Here is a 17,628-nt window from a genome sequence, read left to right as displayed (position 1 = left end):
CTATTTCTGTTTTTTTTTTTTCACAATCTATCATGAAGATATTTACTGCTAGCGAGCGATCTCTGTGGCATTGCATCTTGGGTTTCCAGTCCCCTTGTCTTGGTCTCCCAGTACCGTCATGGATTCACGAGTTGGACGAAGTGATGACTTATGTACACCTCTATGGCTCAGCAGTCCAGCAGAGGCATTTGCATCGATGTATGAGCCATGATGCTAGAAAATGATAGCAGAACATGCCTCCCGTGCTTTTGCCAGTGAATGAGCTTTTCATTAGATCGCTGCCTACCGGGGCTTCTCGCCTCTGACCGTGCACTGCTCCCGTCCTCCAATCCTTGCAAGCAAATCCGAGTCGAGAAACGGCTGCGGTGCAATGCTCGAGTCAAACACGGTTACTAGGTTCTTGTAAGCTGCTTGCATGGCGCTGCTCTGCCCTGGCTACAGACCGGTTTCTGGTCTGCTCTCCTGACTGGCACCGGAGTTGGTGATAGTCGACCCGGCTCCCAGTTTCATGTCTCGAGCGTCAAGCGCCGATGTAGACTTCTGCAGGGGTTGTCGAAGAAGTTCTCGCTGCTTGATCTCATCTTTGGCCATAGCTTCGGTAGTCGGTTGGTCATGGAACTGGCCCAACGGGCCTCTGGGCATCTGGGCATCTTGATGGGGGTTCCTCGGGCATTGAATGTGCGACTCCGGACCCCTCACCCGCCCCACAGGATTGGGAATCTCCCCTACACTCGACCCCACTCCTGCTTGCGACATCGGACCTTCAATCAACCTTCCCAGTAATCCTGCGGTCTTATACTTTTACCATTGAGGAGTTTAATCGATCCGTGTCGACGGCCTACGACGCCCAGTGTGGCAGCAGTAGCTGGCGCAGGGAGTGGTGCAGGAGGTGGTGGAAGTGGCCATACCTCACGTCCCAGCGTCAATTCACGACCACCAACCACCGAGTCCAGAAAGCGCAATTCCTTGATTGCCGGCCTCGACAACTCACCTGGCAGTGTCGATTCGGCTGAATTCGATGGGACAGAGAGTGGCCAACAGCAGGAGGAGGAGAGGAGACACCCGATAAAGAGAGCTTGTAATGAGTGTCGTCAGCAGAAAGTGAGTGTATTAGCATCCAGTTCTCTCCATTATGCTTTTTGTCAGTACCTGGTCTATTTAGTCCTGTGCGACACACAATGAGCTGATTGAGCCTTACAGCTTCGATGCGACGTCGTTCAAGATCCTTTCACCATCTGCTCAAGATGTCGCAGACTCAATCTCTCATGCAAGGTGCAAGAAAATTTCAAGCGAGTTGGCAAGCGATCTCGCAATGCAGAAATGGAAAGGGAGATCGTCAAGCTGAGGAAGCAATTAGCCGAGCAAAGTACTCCTACCACGATCAATGGATTGACAACTCCGAACGCGACTCAAGCAGCCACATATGCGTCTGAAGATCAATATGGGGCGAACGAGGCCGCCGTCGAAGGGCTCATGGTTCTGAGCGGAGGGTTGAACACCTTGAAGAGGATCGAAGATGTTCTGGTACCGCAGGATTGCGTAGCCGAACTATTCAACACGCAAGTGTTTCACCGTGTCGTTGATGTGGATTCGTAGCTGATCTTTCCTCAAGCTTCTTCTCTCTGTACCACCCCTTCCTCCCGTTCCTTGCCTCGGAAATGGCTCCAGAAGGGTATTTCGAATACTGCCCTGCTCTGTTCTGGGCCATAGCGAGTGTTGGTGCTCGGCGATACCAAGTGGAGCCCACTCTACTCAACCGTCTTAGCGGGCCGATTACGCGCCTGGTGTGGAGCGCTCTGGCAGATATGAAGCAAATGTATGGGGTTGTCAAGGCACTTTGCTTGCTGTGCACTTGGCCATTTCCGACGTCCAGCACCAGCAGCGACCCTACCTTCATCTTCTGCGGAGTGATGATGCAGATTGCCATGCAGATAGGTCTGCATAGGCCGAGTCACGCTCAGGATTTCAGCAAGTTTCGCATGGAGTTGCACGAAGATGAGCTCAAGGACCGAGTGCGAACTTGGGCAATTTGCAACATTGTTGCACAACGGTAGCAGGACCCCAGCCTTGTATGATGTGGAGCTGATCGATTACAGGGTCGCAACCGGTTATGGACAGCCAGCCAACACCCTCTACGATTGGACATTAAGCTCGAAGGCTGCAAACACAGATAGCAATTTCACGTTACCATCTCCTGTGGCCGACCACCTCCGGATTGAGCGCTTTTCCCAGAAAGTGTCGAGCACTTTGTATTCGAATCGACAGAATCCTGTCGGCCTAGCCTCTGACACCGAGCGCCAGGCATATGTGAATCTTCTGGCTTCAGATTTCGCCGATTTGGAAGAAGAGATCTCCGATGGTTCTTCTGCGGTGACGCTGATGTACTTGCGTGCAGCGCATCTTCATCTCCGATTGAGTGCCTTTTTCTCTCCTCCCACCATGACCTCATACCGAACGGATTTGATGAGACTCTACAATGCCACGACCTCGTTCTTGGAGACATGTTTAGGCCATGAGCAATCGGCAGGCTCGGGATTCACTCATGAGGCCAGCGTTTCAGCAGGATTCGTGTCTCTCATTTACGGCACCAATTACATCTTTCAGATGATGCTAGCTGCAGGTTTCGCATTGCTGAAGCTGCACAACAATTTTCTTCAGCAGGTAGGTTTGGACAGCGAGCAGGAGAAAGCCAGAAATCTATTCAACAAGACTATTTGGGCACTGAGAAGCATGAGCGTGCAAGAGAACGATCTGGCTCAAAGATTAGCCGAGGTGCTTGCACAAGTATGGAGAGGTAGTCGGGCTGCTGCAGAGAAGAACGGAATTGGTGCAGCACCAGCATACATTGACAACAGCATGCAGCTTAAAGTTCGCTGTCGCATGTCAGTGTCATTGGTGTACGACTCGGTGTGGCGTTGGAGGGAAGAGGCCAGCAGAAAAGGGATCTCCCTCGAATGTGCGTGTCTCGGTAGATGGGATGACCTGGGTGCTGACTGTTTCATTTTAGCATACCTCAAGCACCCCACTGATCCCTCCGCCATCACTGACTCCAGCGCGTCTTCTGTCACTGCGGGTACGAACAACTTCACGTCTGATCCACCGCTTCGACCTCTCTCCGTCGTTCCGGGCATGCCGGGTATGGCCACGGGCTTGGGGTTTCCCGGTAATGGGAATCTAGCCAGCGGCTACATTGAAGCGAATTATGAAGTTTTCGACCCTCTGAATTGGATGTTGGACGGACTGGTGGATTTCCCGTATGCCTTGCCTGGAATGCCAGACATGGACCAGCTGGGTATGGGAGGACTGGGCGGCATAAGCTGAGGACTGGCGCACATTTCCTTGGAAACGGGTGTTCCATCAGCATACCATTGTGACACAGGATGTGGCTGATTGTTACTAAGTTTGCTTCTTCATCGTGCAGACATGTCTGATCCTTTTCCACTCGTCCAGCACGGTGCTTGAGCAACACCGCTTACCTGTATATATTTATTAAGAGAGGCAGTAGGCGATGTCCCGGTAGTCCATACAGCCATTTAATTGTACTCTGATTAAGGTTTCATCCTGGCTAAAACAGGTTCTGCCGTTTCTGCCGTTTCTGCACTCCGCCACCTGGCCTACTGCCCGGACGATGGCCGATCCGGGCTTGCAGGGGCCATCTTCCTCTATCGGGATGCGGTTCTGCCAGCAGAGCACTCGACTACCCTACTACGTAGTAAATGATAGCGCCCCGTTTCACACGTTGCCCTATCAAGGACCATCGCCCCACAGGCCGCTGGCTGACTCGAGTCCCGATGATGTGGCTCTGGCACTGGTAGGAAGGGCCTATGCTGCGACATGCCTGCGACACCTGCAGCCGCCACCCTGCGACTGTCTCAGCATGAGAGCACCGCCTATCATCCTCCTCCTCACCAGGCTTCTGTTTCGCCTGTAGCTTCTACGTCAGACGAACCCGAGCGTCATCGCGCTCGCTTAGGCCCCATCCTCGATCTTCCGTTCTCTCATGTTCGCATATTCGTCGTCAACGCCAACACCACGTACTCTCTTCTCACTCGCGCTTTCCGAGTCCGCCCCCCACATTCCCTACCTCGAACATTCCATGACAACCGGTCTGCCAATCATAGAGCAAGTGCCATGAGCCGGGACTGGCACCAGCTCATTCTTTTGATTTGACTTAGGGCTTTTCTTTCTCTTATTCAATCTCGTTTCCTACTCACTGCTACTGCTGTTGATATCTTCTTGGTTTCTTTGGAGACTTTTGATAGTGATTGGTGCTGAGAGTCAATCGTGTTTCATTTACTGTCATGCTGAAGAGCTTAACCTCGCTTCCGTCACATACTCTATATTCAAGGCCGTTGGCTTCTCTCTCGTTTACTTCCTTCCGGAACCCAGGATTCAGTGCTTGACGTTCAGCGTTCTAACAAGATGGCTACACTACTAATCAACCGAGTAAAGTGTGTACCGCTCTCGACACGGGCAAAGCAACCATCACTTTGCGCCCGGGCTCTCCTCCTCGCTGTGCTCTTTTCACATCTTCCATCAATCACAGCATCACCTTTACCATCTCTCCAAGCATCAGCCCCAGAGTTCGATCCCGGAGACGCACTAGCACCAGCATCAGACCGAGAAGGCGACGCCTCTAGGGGAGTATCGCTCGAGTACTCAGATCTCGAAGTGATAGATCCAACGACGGGTCTCCACGTGAAAGACGAGGATGAAGGGAATCTCGACTACGAGGATCATGTTGACGAGGACGAGAGGATAGGTGTCGATGTGACGGGTAATGAAACCGAGCCGGTGGTAGAAGACCGCACCGGGTAAGTCTTGCTTGTTATAACAATTTTCTCATTCAACCATTCACCCTTCATACCCTCTTCATTTCCGCTTCTTATCCTTTTACACCATTCTCTCGTTTCTCTCCTGCACACAACCTCCACATCTACAATATCCACACGCCCGACCTACAAAACCACAGCCGTTCTAACCCTCCTCAGACCTCACCCAACCGCACATCCAACGAGCTCACCCTCCCTTGGACCCTCCAGCCTCCCAGACAAGTTCCTCGCCTCCTTCTCCGGCCTCGTCAAATCCGGCTTCTGGAAGGCCCTGCTCGGGAGCTTCCTCGTCTTTTGGATTCTGATTGCTTCCACTGTCGGCGCGCTGGTGGTCATCGGGATCCGGGTCAGACGGATGGATAGGAGCGGGCAGTTGCGGCGATGGAGGGTCTCAGGGGAGGAAATGAGCATGAGCCAGAGGAGGAAAGAGGTAAGCGAGTGTATTGAGGAGGAGTAGGCGGTTCGGTGTAAAGTGTCCGGCTACGCGGTCGACCGCTCTAGATAGCCCTTGGAGATTGCGTCTCGGGGCGGCGTTTTGGTCCTGGTCCTCGTCCTCGTCCTGAGCTTACCAGTATCGGGTTGGGTAGGAGGATTTCTCCCCGCTTGGGAACTTGCGTCGGCGGTACGGAGGAGGAGGCGTGATGAACCCTTCCCTCACTCCCGAAGAGAACTTGTGACATGAAGAGTGGGATCTGCAACTCGGTTCTAGCATAGAAACACCAGATCGGCCTATCCATTCCGTATGAACCAACCGAGCTCCCTAGAATTGCCAGTTTTTTCATCCTTTCACTGAATCACTTGAACCTTTTTACAAGATAGAAACAGTGGAAAGATCTATGACGCATTATTGATCTGGTCTTTTCTCTGCCGTTCTGCTTCTGTTCCGGTTCTCGTCCCCCGCGCTCATCAATCAGTACTCACGACATCCCGCCTATAATAGCAGAGCATACTCCAACTCATTTCAATACCGCCCCTTCCTCCCTCCCTCTTCCCCCCAGGGAAAGGGGTGGTAGGGGGCTAAGCTACGTAGGTTACTTAGTGCCTTGTGTGCAGTTCGGCCGGCAGGCGAGCAAGCAAGCAAGCAAGCCACTTATAACTATCTACCTCCGGAACTTACTATCTAGTTATTTATTTAGTTAGTTACCGTCTTCTCCATACGTAGTATACACGTAAGTTAATGACCGGGTAACATATGCTTGCTTTTTTCCTTTTCTTTCCTTTCTTTCTTTCTTTCTTTCTTTCCAGGAGGGTGCGATGCCTGAATCTGATATCCTGTACGATCTCCTCATCATTCCAGTCAGTTTTTAACTATTATATCCCTCGCCGCTGCCCTGATTGTCGAAGCCAGGTTAGATCTAGGCATCTAGGATCTGAGAACCAGATACAATAGCACGTCCGTCCGTATATGTCCAGCACTAACTACTCCCTCTTTCCTCTCTCCTTGGCTTCTCCTCTCCTCTCCTCTTCTCTTCTCTTCTTTTCGATCCAGCCTGCCTGCTTGCTCATTCCCCCATTTCACCACCCGAGTTGGCTTGGGGGTAAAATATTTTCCTTCGCCCTCCCTCTCCTCTCCTCTCAAGCTCTGCGCGGAGGAGCACGGTACACATAACGCATCGTCCTGGCTAGTTAGCTGGCTGGCTGGCTGGCTGGCTGGCTTGGAGATCTGTTACCTCATGAATCGGATGCGAGTACTAAGTAGTAGTTACAGTTGCTGTCAGATACAGAAGCCACGAATTGACCAACGGACCAGTGAGCGAGCGAGTAGGTGGGTAAACAAGCGGTAAACAAACAAGAGGGATGGCCTGCGTGCTTGCGTGCTTGCTTGCGTACATGCTCAGTGAAAGATGGGAAGAACGGGGGGGCTGGATTTCTGGCCCGGTACTCTGTATTCACATGGTCGAATATGATGGTCGTACCCGCACTGCAGGCAAGCATTGTATGTGTACTGGGAACTGGGAACTGCTAGCGAAAGGTGCAGTGAGTGAGCGTACGAGTACGGGCTTGTCTTCCTTTTCTCTCTCTCTAGGCATTTCCATTCATGTCCATGTGGATGCCCTTGACAATGGAGTGCTGGGGGGACCTACTAATATCTGTTCGGGATCTGCGATCGTAAGGACACGTGTGGACATGTCAGGTGGGGCATTCTCATCTCTATCAGATCGGATCCTGATTTTGATTTGTGAATCATATTCTTCGCTGTTCTATTCTGTTCTGTTCTGTTCTGTTCGATTGCTCTCTTTTTCTATTTGGAAACTGCTCTGCTGTACAAACATGGGACAGGCATTTCCTTGTCCGGATTCAAATGAAATTTGCAGCTCGAAAAGCTCAGTGCGCATCTCCCTGGGGTATCTGAATCTCGATGACTTTTGTTTGTACACTCCATGCAAAAAGGGCAGGAAAAGAAAGGAAAGCAAAATCACCACTCGAGCCGACTTCACTCTCTCGACCATCATACGCTTTTGTCTTTCATATGCCACCCTGCTGGTATTGCACGATATGGATTGGCCACATGCCAGGTGGGATGGAATACATGTTTTCGGTGGAGAAGATATCGGAGTTTGCTGTTGCCGGGTAAGACATTGCGGGGTGTTGGGGGTACATGGATGCGGAGGTTGGTGTTTGTGTGGAGTAGGCAGTTGTTGTCTGGCTTGGGTACGGCTGGGGCTGTTGCTGCTGAGAGTAGTTGGTGTGGTCGGAGAGGAATGGGATGTTGCGGTTCTGGACTGGAGTGGTTGTGGCCATGATCGTGGTGTTTGTGGTGGTGGCTGGCGATGAGGATTGGGGAATGGGCATTTGGTAGACGTTGTTGTTGTTGTTGCTACCATATTGTTGAGGTTCCTGTTCAGCAGGTGAAGTGGATGTGGATGGTGGTTGGATATTGTATGTATGCTGTTGTGGAGGGGGTGCACTTGCTGGGGGTCTCGGATTCGAGGGTAGACTTTCCGAGTATGTTGCGGGATGTTGTTGGTATGACTCGGCTGCGGAGTAAGGGGGCTGAGATTCAGATTCGTCTTGTGGTGGCTGAGAATGTGCGCCATGATGATAACCGTTCCGGAGGGCTTCGGAAGCGGTCACCACGTTCTGTGCATCTTCAAGACATTGCTGAGCTCGCGGTTGGAAGAATGTGATGAGATGATCACCAGTCCCTGAAAATGGTTAGCATCTGGGCTTTGCGTCTTGCAACATGACTTACTCATAAAATAATCAGCACTTCTTATCACGAACAGCCACTGCTGAAGCTCGCGTTTCATTTTGCCCAAGGTCTCAGCAGTCTGATGCTCTCTCCGCTTGCCATAAACATGCATTGCCATTCCCATCGCTAGCACGTAGCCTGAAACAAAATGCCACGTGAAATCGGGGGCCTTGAAATCTAAGATCAAGGACATCAGATCTCCTAACATGCTCCGCGAAGCTTCTAGACATATGTCCAGATTCTTCTCATGCACTTCCGCAAGGTGTGATGTACACAACCTGGGATGATGCAGGATAATGCGGAACTCTGCATACCATATACCAATGAGGTGAGTTGCAATTTTAAGGCTGCCGTTTTTGGTCTGGTTGGCCGTCTCTACATCCCAATCATGCCGCCACTTGGTGATTTGAGCATCAAGATTACCGATGTCTTGATGGTATTCGGCTGCCGACTTTCTGACGGGAATGACATTCTCATACAGATCTATGAGAAGCGGTAGCTTCTTAGCCAGAAAGATGTGCCCCCAAAAGTCACAGTGCCCCGACCTAGGCAGGAATCCTTGGTCTCTAATTTCCGAATCCAGGACTGCTTGAGGAAGCTCGACATCCATGTCCTTTGGTGAGATCGCCATTGGTCTTCCCATCTTGACAGCAATGGTGACTTGAATGCTCAATATCGACCAGAAGACACGCTTTCGAAGCTCGATCGCCAGCACGTTCCGTTGGTTAGGAGGAAGCACAATCTTGTTGCTTGAACGATGGTAGTCAAGTTCGATAGCTCTGGCAAGAATCATGCTACTCAGACTCCAACTGTTTCCAGGCTTCGGCAGATTTCTTGCGTGAACAAGAAATAAGGCCAGTGCTTGCATATCGGCTAAAGAGTCTCCCAGCAGCAGTTCAGGGTAAAAAGTGAGAGCATAATGATACAGGCGATTGGATTCTGCCAACTTCTCCTGGCGCATCTGTGGATTACGAGTAGCCATCTGGTAGGCGAATATTGCCAGAACTACCATGATCATGACCACTTCAGCAGGCCTGTCATCAAAGCTGCCGGGATGATCATAGTACTCTGCAACCTTGATCACGCAATGTCAGAACAGTCGGCCAATCTTTGGTAACATCAGCAAGAACGTACCTGCTTTCTGAATGTGGGGCCATGGACAATAGGAATATACGCTGCAATGACATTTAGGTAATTGTCAATGTATTGGAGGGCTTCATCTCGGCCGGGCATTTGCGGCTTTTCTGGTTTCTGTGCTCCAAGGATGGTGGTGAGAGAGCTTCGGCGTGAGTTGTTGAGTGGAAGAGTCGCTTGAGAAATATTCTCGGTTTCTGTCATATCAGGACAGGTAAAATCTCCTATGTCGATCTCGCCGTCAACAAAGTCGATGATGGTTTCATGAATCGGTCCTCTATGCGGTCCGTTTGCATTGTTCTGTCTATTGATGTCTAATTCTTCGTGTTGCTCTGTCAAGGGTATTGGCTGGGTTGGAGGCGGATTGCTAGCGGACCAGATGTCAGTACCTGCCAGAAGGGACGGTAGAAGCGGTCCACATACCTGGTGTAGCCTTGGGAAGGTGCATATGCCTGATATGGCCCTGGTAAAGAGTATTCAGCTGGAAGAGGACCAAAGTGACGGTAATAAGCATTGATCTGTGCTCTGAGTTTGTCAATGTCACTCTTTAGGCGTGCGGTCTCTCCTCGTTCATGGGTATGGCCTGTAATTCTGTCGGTAGCCATACAGCGCAAACTTCTGCTTGTGCACGGTTGACAGCCATCCTGGCCTGAGTCACACTTCATCTTCCGCTCCTGTGATTGCACAAGACTGTTAGTGGTTTTGGAGCCAAGAGACAAATGAAGATGGGAAACAAGGTGAACTGGGTTCGCACCTTGCAACGGTCGCAAGCCTGGCCAGTACGTGAGTTGGCCTGCAGCTTCTTCTTGATCCGCTGGCTGTAGACTTCTGTGTCCTCTGGTTCTCCCTTCATTCTCTTCTCTGGTGGACCGCCATCTTCTGCAGAGGCGCGTTTCCGCCCCTGATCGTCCATCAGGCGGTATCGGTATCGGTATCGTGTTCAACGCGGGCTTAACATCAATGTTGTGCTGCTGGCTGTCCTTTGTGGAGGTCGCGTGGATGGTTACGCTGCAGCTTACTCTGCAGCTTACCCGGCAGCTTACTCGGCAATGCAGATCAACCACGGTCTTGGGAACCAGACATCGTGGAAAATCAGATGTCTACATGGGTACCCAGCATGGAAGCCCAACCTGCATTTGGCCAGGCACTTTTGCACCACTCGCGCTCGCTTTCGACGTCACTGGCTTAACCTTATGTGGTTTAGCGCTTCTGGCATGAGCCCAAGCTGCCAAGACCGCTGAACTGGAATCAACAGATCAAAAGATGAAGAGATGAAGAGATCAAAAGATCAAAGAGGTTCCGTCGTTGCAGGCAATCCGAATCTTATGAGGTCCCCTTACAGCAAACGTCGTTGCAGCTCTACCTACATGTACGAGCTTGAACCATGAAGCATTGAATCGTGATCGAGAATCATCAGGTCACGACAAACAGACTCTTTTTGCACACCGAGTATCCCAATTATGGAGTACCATATCCATGAGAAGCCTTGGAAACTTGGTGGGATTTAAGAATACATATTCCATACAGAACAACTTCAAGTTGTTCTAACCTGCAAGTGCGTATCACATCCTACCATATTGCCAGGTAGGTTCATTAAATTTCATGGCAAATCCCACAGTCATCATCGCGTGAATTTGCCATTCTTAGCAACAGTCTCGAACCTCACTTTATTCCTGTACTTGTAGGTGCCTCCACTGTCAATCCAGGGAATTAAGTTCTTACATTGGCTGACATCAAACACTCTCAAGTGCCGACATCCATCCACGACAGATTCCACACCTGTACCAGTCACTCGTACGCAGCCTCGTACAGAGAGCTGTTTCAAGGCCAAAAGGTGTAAACCGATGCTCCGGAGTGAAGGATCCGAGACCGCGGAACCGCAGAAGGATAGATTCAGATGTGTCAGACTCGGGCATCCGAGAGCCAGAACTTCAGTGGCCGTGTCCGACAAAGCGCAGCAAAACGACTATAATCGTCAGTTGCCCTGCAATACCAGAAAAAAAGGAAGACACTCTTACCAAATCCAACTCCTGTAAGCCTTTCGCTGCGTTGGTCAAATAGATAATGGCATTATCGGTCAAATATGTACAGTCGGCTAGGCAAAGCTTCTTCAAACGTAAGAACTGCGCATTACCCCAGTATTGAAACCCGGTATCGGTGATAGTCGTACACCTCGTGAGATCCATTTGTTCGATTCGTGTCGATGCATGAGACGCTATATGATGCATGGTGCGATCGGTGACATGCTTACAGTAAGACAGAGTTAGGCGCTTTAGGAAAGGACAGCCAAAGACGGTACCAGCAGGCGGCTGACCAGGACTTTGTGGTGTCATCCGTGTGTTCAGAGATAGACGACCGTTTGTGTGGCGCGACGGAGCAGTGGCTGGTACAACCCAGCCCAATATTCGAGCGAGCAAGGTATCGCTGACCTTTCGGCAATTGCTGAGATCGATTTCATGTAGACCCTTGGCCTTGTTTGCCATCTCCAAGATCGCTGGCGCCGTCACATCCCATACACTCTTCATCTTCCATGTCTTCACATTGGCACCACAGAGTGATGCTAGGATATTGAAGCCCTCATCTGTGATGTGGAAACAGTTGCTTATATTGATCACTCTGGGGCGCTCGCCCACAAAAGGACAAATATGCTTGGAGAGAACCTCATCAGTGAGCTTGCGGTTGTATGGTGTCAAATCCAGATGATGAAATAGCTCGGGCGACTTCGTCAAGATCTCTGACCAATGAAGTGAGACAGCCCTCAGCCGGAATAATTCATGCACCCTGAGATGCTTGAAGATGTTGACAAGGACTCGGTCGGGCAAAGAACCCCTTGCACGTGGTCCACTCGGGCGCGGTGTTGGTGCTCTTGATCTCAACTTGCCGAATGGATCAGAGAATGGGGTACTACCTCCCGAATCAAATGCAGACGGGTTGTCAGAGCGAGTATTTGTTGGCGAAGTACTCTTGTTCCGACCATCAGGCTCAATGTCATCTGGCGAGATAGGTGCCAAGGAACCTCTTCGCGATCGTGACCTTACCTTGTCGAGACCAACGTTCAAGAATGGATCAGGGTCAGACGGCCTAAGTACTGGCTCGTCTTCCGTTTTCAAATACCTATGCGGACTCCCCAATTCTGCATCATTAAAAGTCACTCTTGGTGCTGGCTGCTTTCTGGGTGTCAACGGCATGATTTGCTCGCCAATGGCGAGTTGGTTTATCGCAGGAGCCGAATCTCTATCATCCATTATGACATCGTTGTCGGAAGCGGAACGCAGTCGCTCTCGGGCGGTATGCTCAAGTTGCTGCCGCACTCCGGCGGGGCACCTCTCCCAAAACTCGGCCAGCACCTCAGCAGTAATCATAAGACACTCCACCGCAGTTACCGATCGAACTGTAGCTGTCCTCCGGGGGGCCAAGGACAGACTGACTACTTCTCCAAAGTAGTGTCCCTCCTTGAGTCGTGCCTTGACATACGGTGGCCGTCGGTTGCCTTTTGGCTGAGAATTCTTCTGTGAGGCTGCTGTTTCGAAGACCTTCTCGTCAAGAACCTCGACCTCTCCTTTAACTATAAAGAAGATTTCACGGCCTTTGGAATCTTGTCTAATGATATCAGTGAACGGCGCAAACGTCCGTGGCAGAGCATTCAACCCAAGAAAATGTAGAAGGTCTGAGGGCAGTGATGTGAAAAGAGGGAGCTCTTTCAATAGCGACCGCACATGAACAAGACCATTTCCGAGGGCGCTGGAGCTGGAGATCTCGTTCGGCCCTGGACTTGGTGATTTTCTCTTCTTGCTAATCCCATTTACACCGTTTCCATTGGCATGAGCAACATCGTTTTCATCAGACATGAAATCACTCGTCCTTTTGGAACCACGCCTGGCTGACCCAGCTGTAGGATTAGCATCAGGCTGCACCTGCCTCTTTTTCTTCTCAAGGATTGTGAGCCGCTCTTGTGCCTCGTCGCGAATGGCTTGCTCTACCTCTGGGTATGCGGGCAATATCTTTCTCAGGTCTTCCTTCTTGAGTACGACTAGAAGGCATTTGGTGCGCGCAATCACGGTGGCTGTCCGTGGTCGATCCATTAAGATACCAATCTCACCAAAGAATGCTCCAGGTTTTAGCTCCGCATAGGTGCTTTCGCCGTCTCTCGAGGTTACCGCCACAGCTCCCCTGACCAACCAGTACATGGATTTCGCGTCGTCCCCTTCTGTCAATATGTAGTCATTAGTCGAGTGTAGTTGAGGACGCAAGCGGAGGCCGACTTCCGCGAGAAAAGAGTCAGGAGTGGACTGAAACAATGGGAACGACCGAATGCGATCTATCATATCAAGAGGCATTCCCTGAATTTGAGAGGTCGCTAGGGGAGACTGGCGCACTGGTCGGGAGGGGTTGATGTCAGAGTCAAAGTTGCGAATGAGGCTCACAACCTCCGAAATGGGAGCAGCTGTTTTGTTTGCAAATGGAGAATTTTGCCCACGCCCATGATGTCGCCGCATCTTGTCGCACAACTGCCCCCCGAAGGCTGACCACGCTTGCCCTTGATGTAATATCCACCATCAATTCCGTCCAAATATGTTTCAACTTCTGACAATGCTGCAGCAGAGGACTTCGCCCATGATGCAGGAGAGTTCTCAGTGCTAGCTAAGTCTTCAACTGTATGGGTGTCAGCAGGGCTTTGGATGGTTCCTCGACCAAGCAGGAAGAACGCAGATGAATTTGTTTCTGCTGTTCTTGATTGAACTTCTGGTTGTATGCTCCCTCCGGCTTCGCCAATGAGCCCAGTATTAGCCCTCGGTATAGAAATGATCTCGCTTGGTATTGTCGAATTCTAGACGCCGAGCCTGTGAAGGCTTTGCTTTGGAATAGGAAAAATAGTACAGGGTCTCGGGCGGAGCCAACAATTGCTGAAGATGCGGGGGAATCTGTAGATGAAATAATCGGTTGAATTGAACTGCGAATTGATCCACATGAATTGATGCAAAGACTGTTGAACGCGTGGATGGAGAGCTTCTCAATAACTGCACAGCAGAACGTATGGAATCAGGATGTGTAGAAGAGAAAAGATAGTGATTGTCAATAATGATGAACGAGACAAGAGTGATAGCGGGAGGGATTGGAGGAGGGTGGCCCAAGCTTAAACCCTAAATAGTCCTAAATAGTGCCCGCCTTCAGCGCCTGCGAATTAAGCAGCGTGCGCTGCAGCTTCCTATCCGCCGAAGAACAAGAGAGGGCAGAATATTTGAGTGAGTAATCGTGAATCTATGGAGCTCAACTTGGAGCCAGTCTGCCGTATCGCTGCATAATTGATCTGTCTATCTGGATGGGAAGAAGGATCATTTGGTACTCCAAGACAGGTTGTGATTACTGCATTAGGTATCCAGGAAAAGGCTGGGCAATTATAACCAGCAGCTAAACTCTGCAGGGCTACCGAGACATCTGCTAACACGCAAGAGCCCAGACCAGTGGAGTAATCGCCCGAGATCCCGGTTGAGCTTCACCAGAGATTTGATAGGGCTGAATCATCCCGTCAATGTCTTGCTTGACAAATACTAATAGTCAGGGAACTCCGCTCCATGCGCATATGTCACCAGGCACCTTCGAAATGCCAACAGTACCATGAGCCTATTTTGCGTCAGAGTTGGAGCGACTGCGACCTCTCAGTACCATAGGGGAGTCACCTCGAAAGGAGTTGTCCTACTACGTGACCTTCGACCCAGGCCTAGGCGGCATGTGCAACATGCTATTCTCCGTGACCAAGTTGTAACACAATGTCGCTCAGAAGCCAAAGCATCCCTCCTTATGACTGTGGGACGAGTATATGAACGTTGAAGGCTGGATCTGGGCTGCTCACGTTCAGCGTTCCAGACAATTTCTCGCCATTTTTATGCTGTAATCGATCTGGACGCGGTCTCGATAGGCTTCAATTCGAAGCCTTGTGATAATAGCGTCACTCATAGCACAGAGAGTTCCCCTCTTGTGCCTGCCGATCTTTCGTAATCTCGTCGCCGCCCAGTCCTAGCCAGAAGACCACCTGCACCGTCTTTTTCTTCCTTCGTTTCCTCTTCCCGTTTCGCCTCCTCTTCCAGTTCTTTGTCGATCTCTTCGCGCCATCCTTGTATATCGGGTGGAATATGGCTCATCTGTACGCTCGGCGCTCCATGCATGTAACGGAGCTGTTCCCTGATCGCTGTAACAACGCTCTCTAAGTAGGCTCTGGGGTTCTTATTTTCGAATCTTGTGGCATGTAGCGGTGGGAAAAGCGTAGGGCCTTCTTCCGCAAAATGGTGTCGAAAAGGTGTGTGTAGCGGAAGAGTTGGGTCGAGGCCCTTATCGGCACCTATGCATATTGAGGTTTCATGTGCCCACGCTCGAGCAACATTCCGCGGTGTGTAACCTCCGCCACCCACAACCAAAAGCGGGATTTTGAAGGACTTGACGTAGGAAACGCATGAGCCATGCCCTTGAATATTCAAGTTGAAGCAGCCCAGTCTGTCGTGGCCCAGAGAATCCGCACCACATTGTAGAACAATGGCAGTGGGCCGATAGGTGTCGATACAGGGACCAACAACCGACTCGAATAGCCATTGATACGAAACATCATCGATGCCGTCATTTAATGGTACATTCAACGAATGGTGAGCACCAGGGTTGTCAGGATGAGTGGGACCAGTATCATCAAGAGGACCCGTCCCTGGAAAGAAAGTTTCTTTGTCGTATTTGTGAAAGGAAAGTGTCAGCACTCGATCGGTTGACCAGAACGCTTGCTCAACGCCGTCGCCGTGGTGTACGTCAATATCGATGTATAGTACACGTGGGTGATGCCGGAGCAGTTGCAAGATGGCAAGCACGATGTCGTTTATGTAACAAAAGCCGCTCGCTTCAGCCTTCTTCGCATGATGCAAGCCACCTGACCAGTTAATGGCAATATCAGACTGATGCGATGTCAGCTTGCGAGCCGCGTCAATCGAGGCGCCCGCATATAGCGAGCAGTACTCAAAGAGGCCGTCGAAGATAGGACAGTCTTCTCCAACACCAAAGAAGGGACCCGAATAGCCTACAGCACCAGGCTTGAGCCAAGGATAATTTGTACCGAGATTCTGGGGCGTGACAGAGGAGAGAAAGTCAATGTAGTCCTCTTTGTGAAACTCGACGAGTTCTTCGACAGTTGCAGCACGTGATAGATGAGTGTCCATAGCAGTATGCATGCCATACGCCATTACAATCTCCTTGGTTAAGGTCAATCTCCATGGTTTCATGGGATGTGCCATTCCAAAGTGATGCTTCTCCACTTCAGGATTTGCATGCCAGGAGACCGTGTAGCCTTTCGGACGGGATATGCCATTTCGCTCTATTTCTCGCTGGATTTTGGAAGAGAGAGAAAAGGTATCAGAAGCCGAGAGTTTAGAAGACCGCGGAAGGTATTCGGTAACTGTAGTCCCTCGAGCCATAATAAGTAGAACTCTTAAATATTGATGCCAGACATTTCCATGGTGGACAGCATGTTTCCTACATGACCCTTTCAGCCCGAGAATTCAGTACCGCTGTGTTTCTTAGGCACCAGAGTAATTAATTCTAGAAATCTTCGGCTGAAACTACGCCGGCACCCCCTCTTCAAAACTCTGACACACCAGAGGCTTAAGCCACATTTGTCAACACATCAAGCTCCGATCACCTGACATGTTGGTATTGGATCGAAAACAAGAAAAGGTTCTATCTGAAGAAAATCTTTTGAGCCCTTTTTACAATCCGTCTCTGCCTTTAGCGAAGTTGAGAGGGGATACTTGCCTACGTTTCTTTTGGAAAACTCCCTGACCTCCTGCAGTCAACCAGGTGGCGGCTAGTTAGTGTCAAGAACTTTTGGCCGACCGCACTACTAAGTAGAATCTCTACCGCTTGAATTGGCAATTTGAGAAGCTCTATCTCTTTGGTAAGTTGACCAGATACGTCATATATAAGTATTGGTACTTCTTTAGTATTACAATTGCTAGAACTGAAGACATGGCAGTTGGTCCAAAGGAACGCCCTCATAGTACTGTGTAGATGACACCCGTCTTGGGTCTAACTAACTAGTGGGTGCTTGCTAGCTTCTTAGGACCGAAGCTTGGCGCCAAAATTTACGGGAGTTCTCAGATTCCTGCTATGCTACACGCCCCTTTAATAGGGGATAGGACGCCCATTTCGCTCATTTAGGGCAGCTACTCTATCTGGCATTGTTGAGATAGCCCTATTAATCTCATCCAGAGTTATTTTATCCCACTCCTCCTGGATAGCCCTGCGCAGAACAGCTTCTTCGAAGATGACCCCCCTGGACTTCAAGCGCTGCTTTATTATTCTCCAGATCGTCTCAATGGGGTTGAGATCAGGCGAATTAGCAGGGTTCATCTCCTATTTGATCCCTAGAAGGTCCTTGAGTGCTTTAACCTTGTTAGGACCCTTGCCCTTGGTACCATGAGGCCCGTCATTATCTTC

The 17,628-nt window shown here is 50.4% G+C and overlaps 6 protein-coding genes across 6 annotated transcripts; 3 read left to right on the top strand and 3 right to left on the bottom strand.

Moving 5' to 3' along the window:
- Positions 1 to 435: 435 nt before the first annotated feature.
- Positions 436 to 591, bottom strand: EPUS_07642 (uncharacterized protein; the record flags this gene model as incomplete). Its single annotated transcript, XM_007787632.1, has 1 exon — positions 436 to 591. The coding sequence occupies one exon, from the start codon at positions 589 to 591 to the stop codon at positions 436 to 438; it is 156 nt and encodes a 51-aa protein (XP_007785822.1).
- An 85-nt stretch (positions 592 to 676) lies between these two features.
- Positions 677 to 1,596, top strand: EPUS_07641 (uncharacterized protein; the record flags this gene model as incomplete). The annotated part of the gene is made up of 3 exons (XM_007787631.1): positions 677 to 779; positions 860 to 1,101; positions 1,201 to 1,596. 3 exons carry the CDS (start codon positions 677 to 679, stop codon positions 1,594 to 1,596), a joined length of 741 nt encoding a protein of 246 aa, XP_007785821.1.
- Positions 1,597 to 1,658: 62 nt separating this feature from the next.
- EPUS_07640 (uncharacterized protein) lies at positions 1,659 to 3,321 on the top strand (the record flags this gene model as incomplete). The annotated part of the gene is made up of 3 exons (XM_007787630.1): positions 1,659 to 2,050; positions 2,097 to 2,956; positions 3,008 to 3,321. The coding sequence occupies 3 exons, from the start codon at positions 1,659 to 1,661 to the stop codon at positions 3,319 to 3,321; spliced, it is 1,566 nt and encodes a 521-aa protein (XP_007785820.1).
- A 1,101-nt stretch (positions 3,322 to 4,422) lies between these two features.
- On the top strand, positions 4,423 to 5,289 carry EPUS_07639 (uncharacterized protein; the record flags this gene model as incomplete). The annotated part of the gene is made up of 2 exons (XM_007787629.1): positions 4,423 to 4,814; positions 4,992 to 5,289. The coding sequence occupies 2 exons, from the start codon at positions 4,423 to 4,425 to the stop codon at positions 5,287 to 5,289; spliced, it is 690 nt and encodes a 229-aa protein (XP_007785819.1).
- A 2,009-nt stretch (positions 5,290 to 7,298) lies between these two features.
- On the bottom strand, positions 7,299 to 13,655 carry EPUS_07638 (uncharacterized protein; the record flags this gene model as incomplete). Its single annotated transcript, XM_007787628.1, has 7 exons — positions 7,299 to 7,978; positions 8,026 to 9,100; positions 9,160 to 9,526; positions 9,583 to 9,833; positions 9,914 to 10,060; positions 10,958 to 11,125; positions 11,178 to 13,655. The coding sequence occupies 7 exons, from the start codon at positions 13,653 to 13,655 to the stop codon at positions 7,299 to 7,301; spliced, it is 5,166 nt and encodes a 1,721-aa protein (XP_007785818.1).
- Positions 13,656 to 15,110: 1,455 nt separating this feature from the next.
- Positions 15,111 to 16,607, bottom strand: EPUS_07637 (uncharacterized protein; the record flags this gene model as incomplete). The annotated part of the gene is made up of 1 exon (XM_007787627.1): positions 15,111 to 16,607. The coding sequence occupies one exon, from the start codon at positions 16,605 to 16,607 to the stop codon at positions 15,111 to 15,113; it is 1,497 nt and encodes a 498-aa protein (XP_007785817.1).
- Between the last annotated feature and the right edge of the window lie 1,021 nt (positions 16,608 to 17,628).

The sequence above is a fragment of the Endocarpon pusillum genome, assembly GCF_000464535.1.
Source record: "Endocarpon pusillum Z07020 unplaced genomic scaffold C685685, whole genome shotgun sequence".
NCBI classification, from domain to species: domain Eukaryota; kingdom Fungi; phylum Ascomycota; class Eurotiomycetes; order Verrucariales; family Verrucariaceae; genus Endocarpon; species Endocarpon pusillum.
This window is presented reverse-complemented; position numbering and strand designations above follow the sequence as displayed.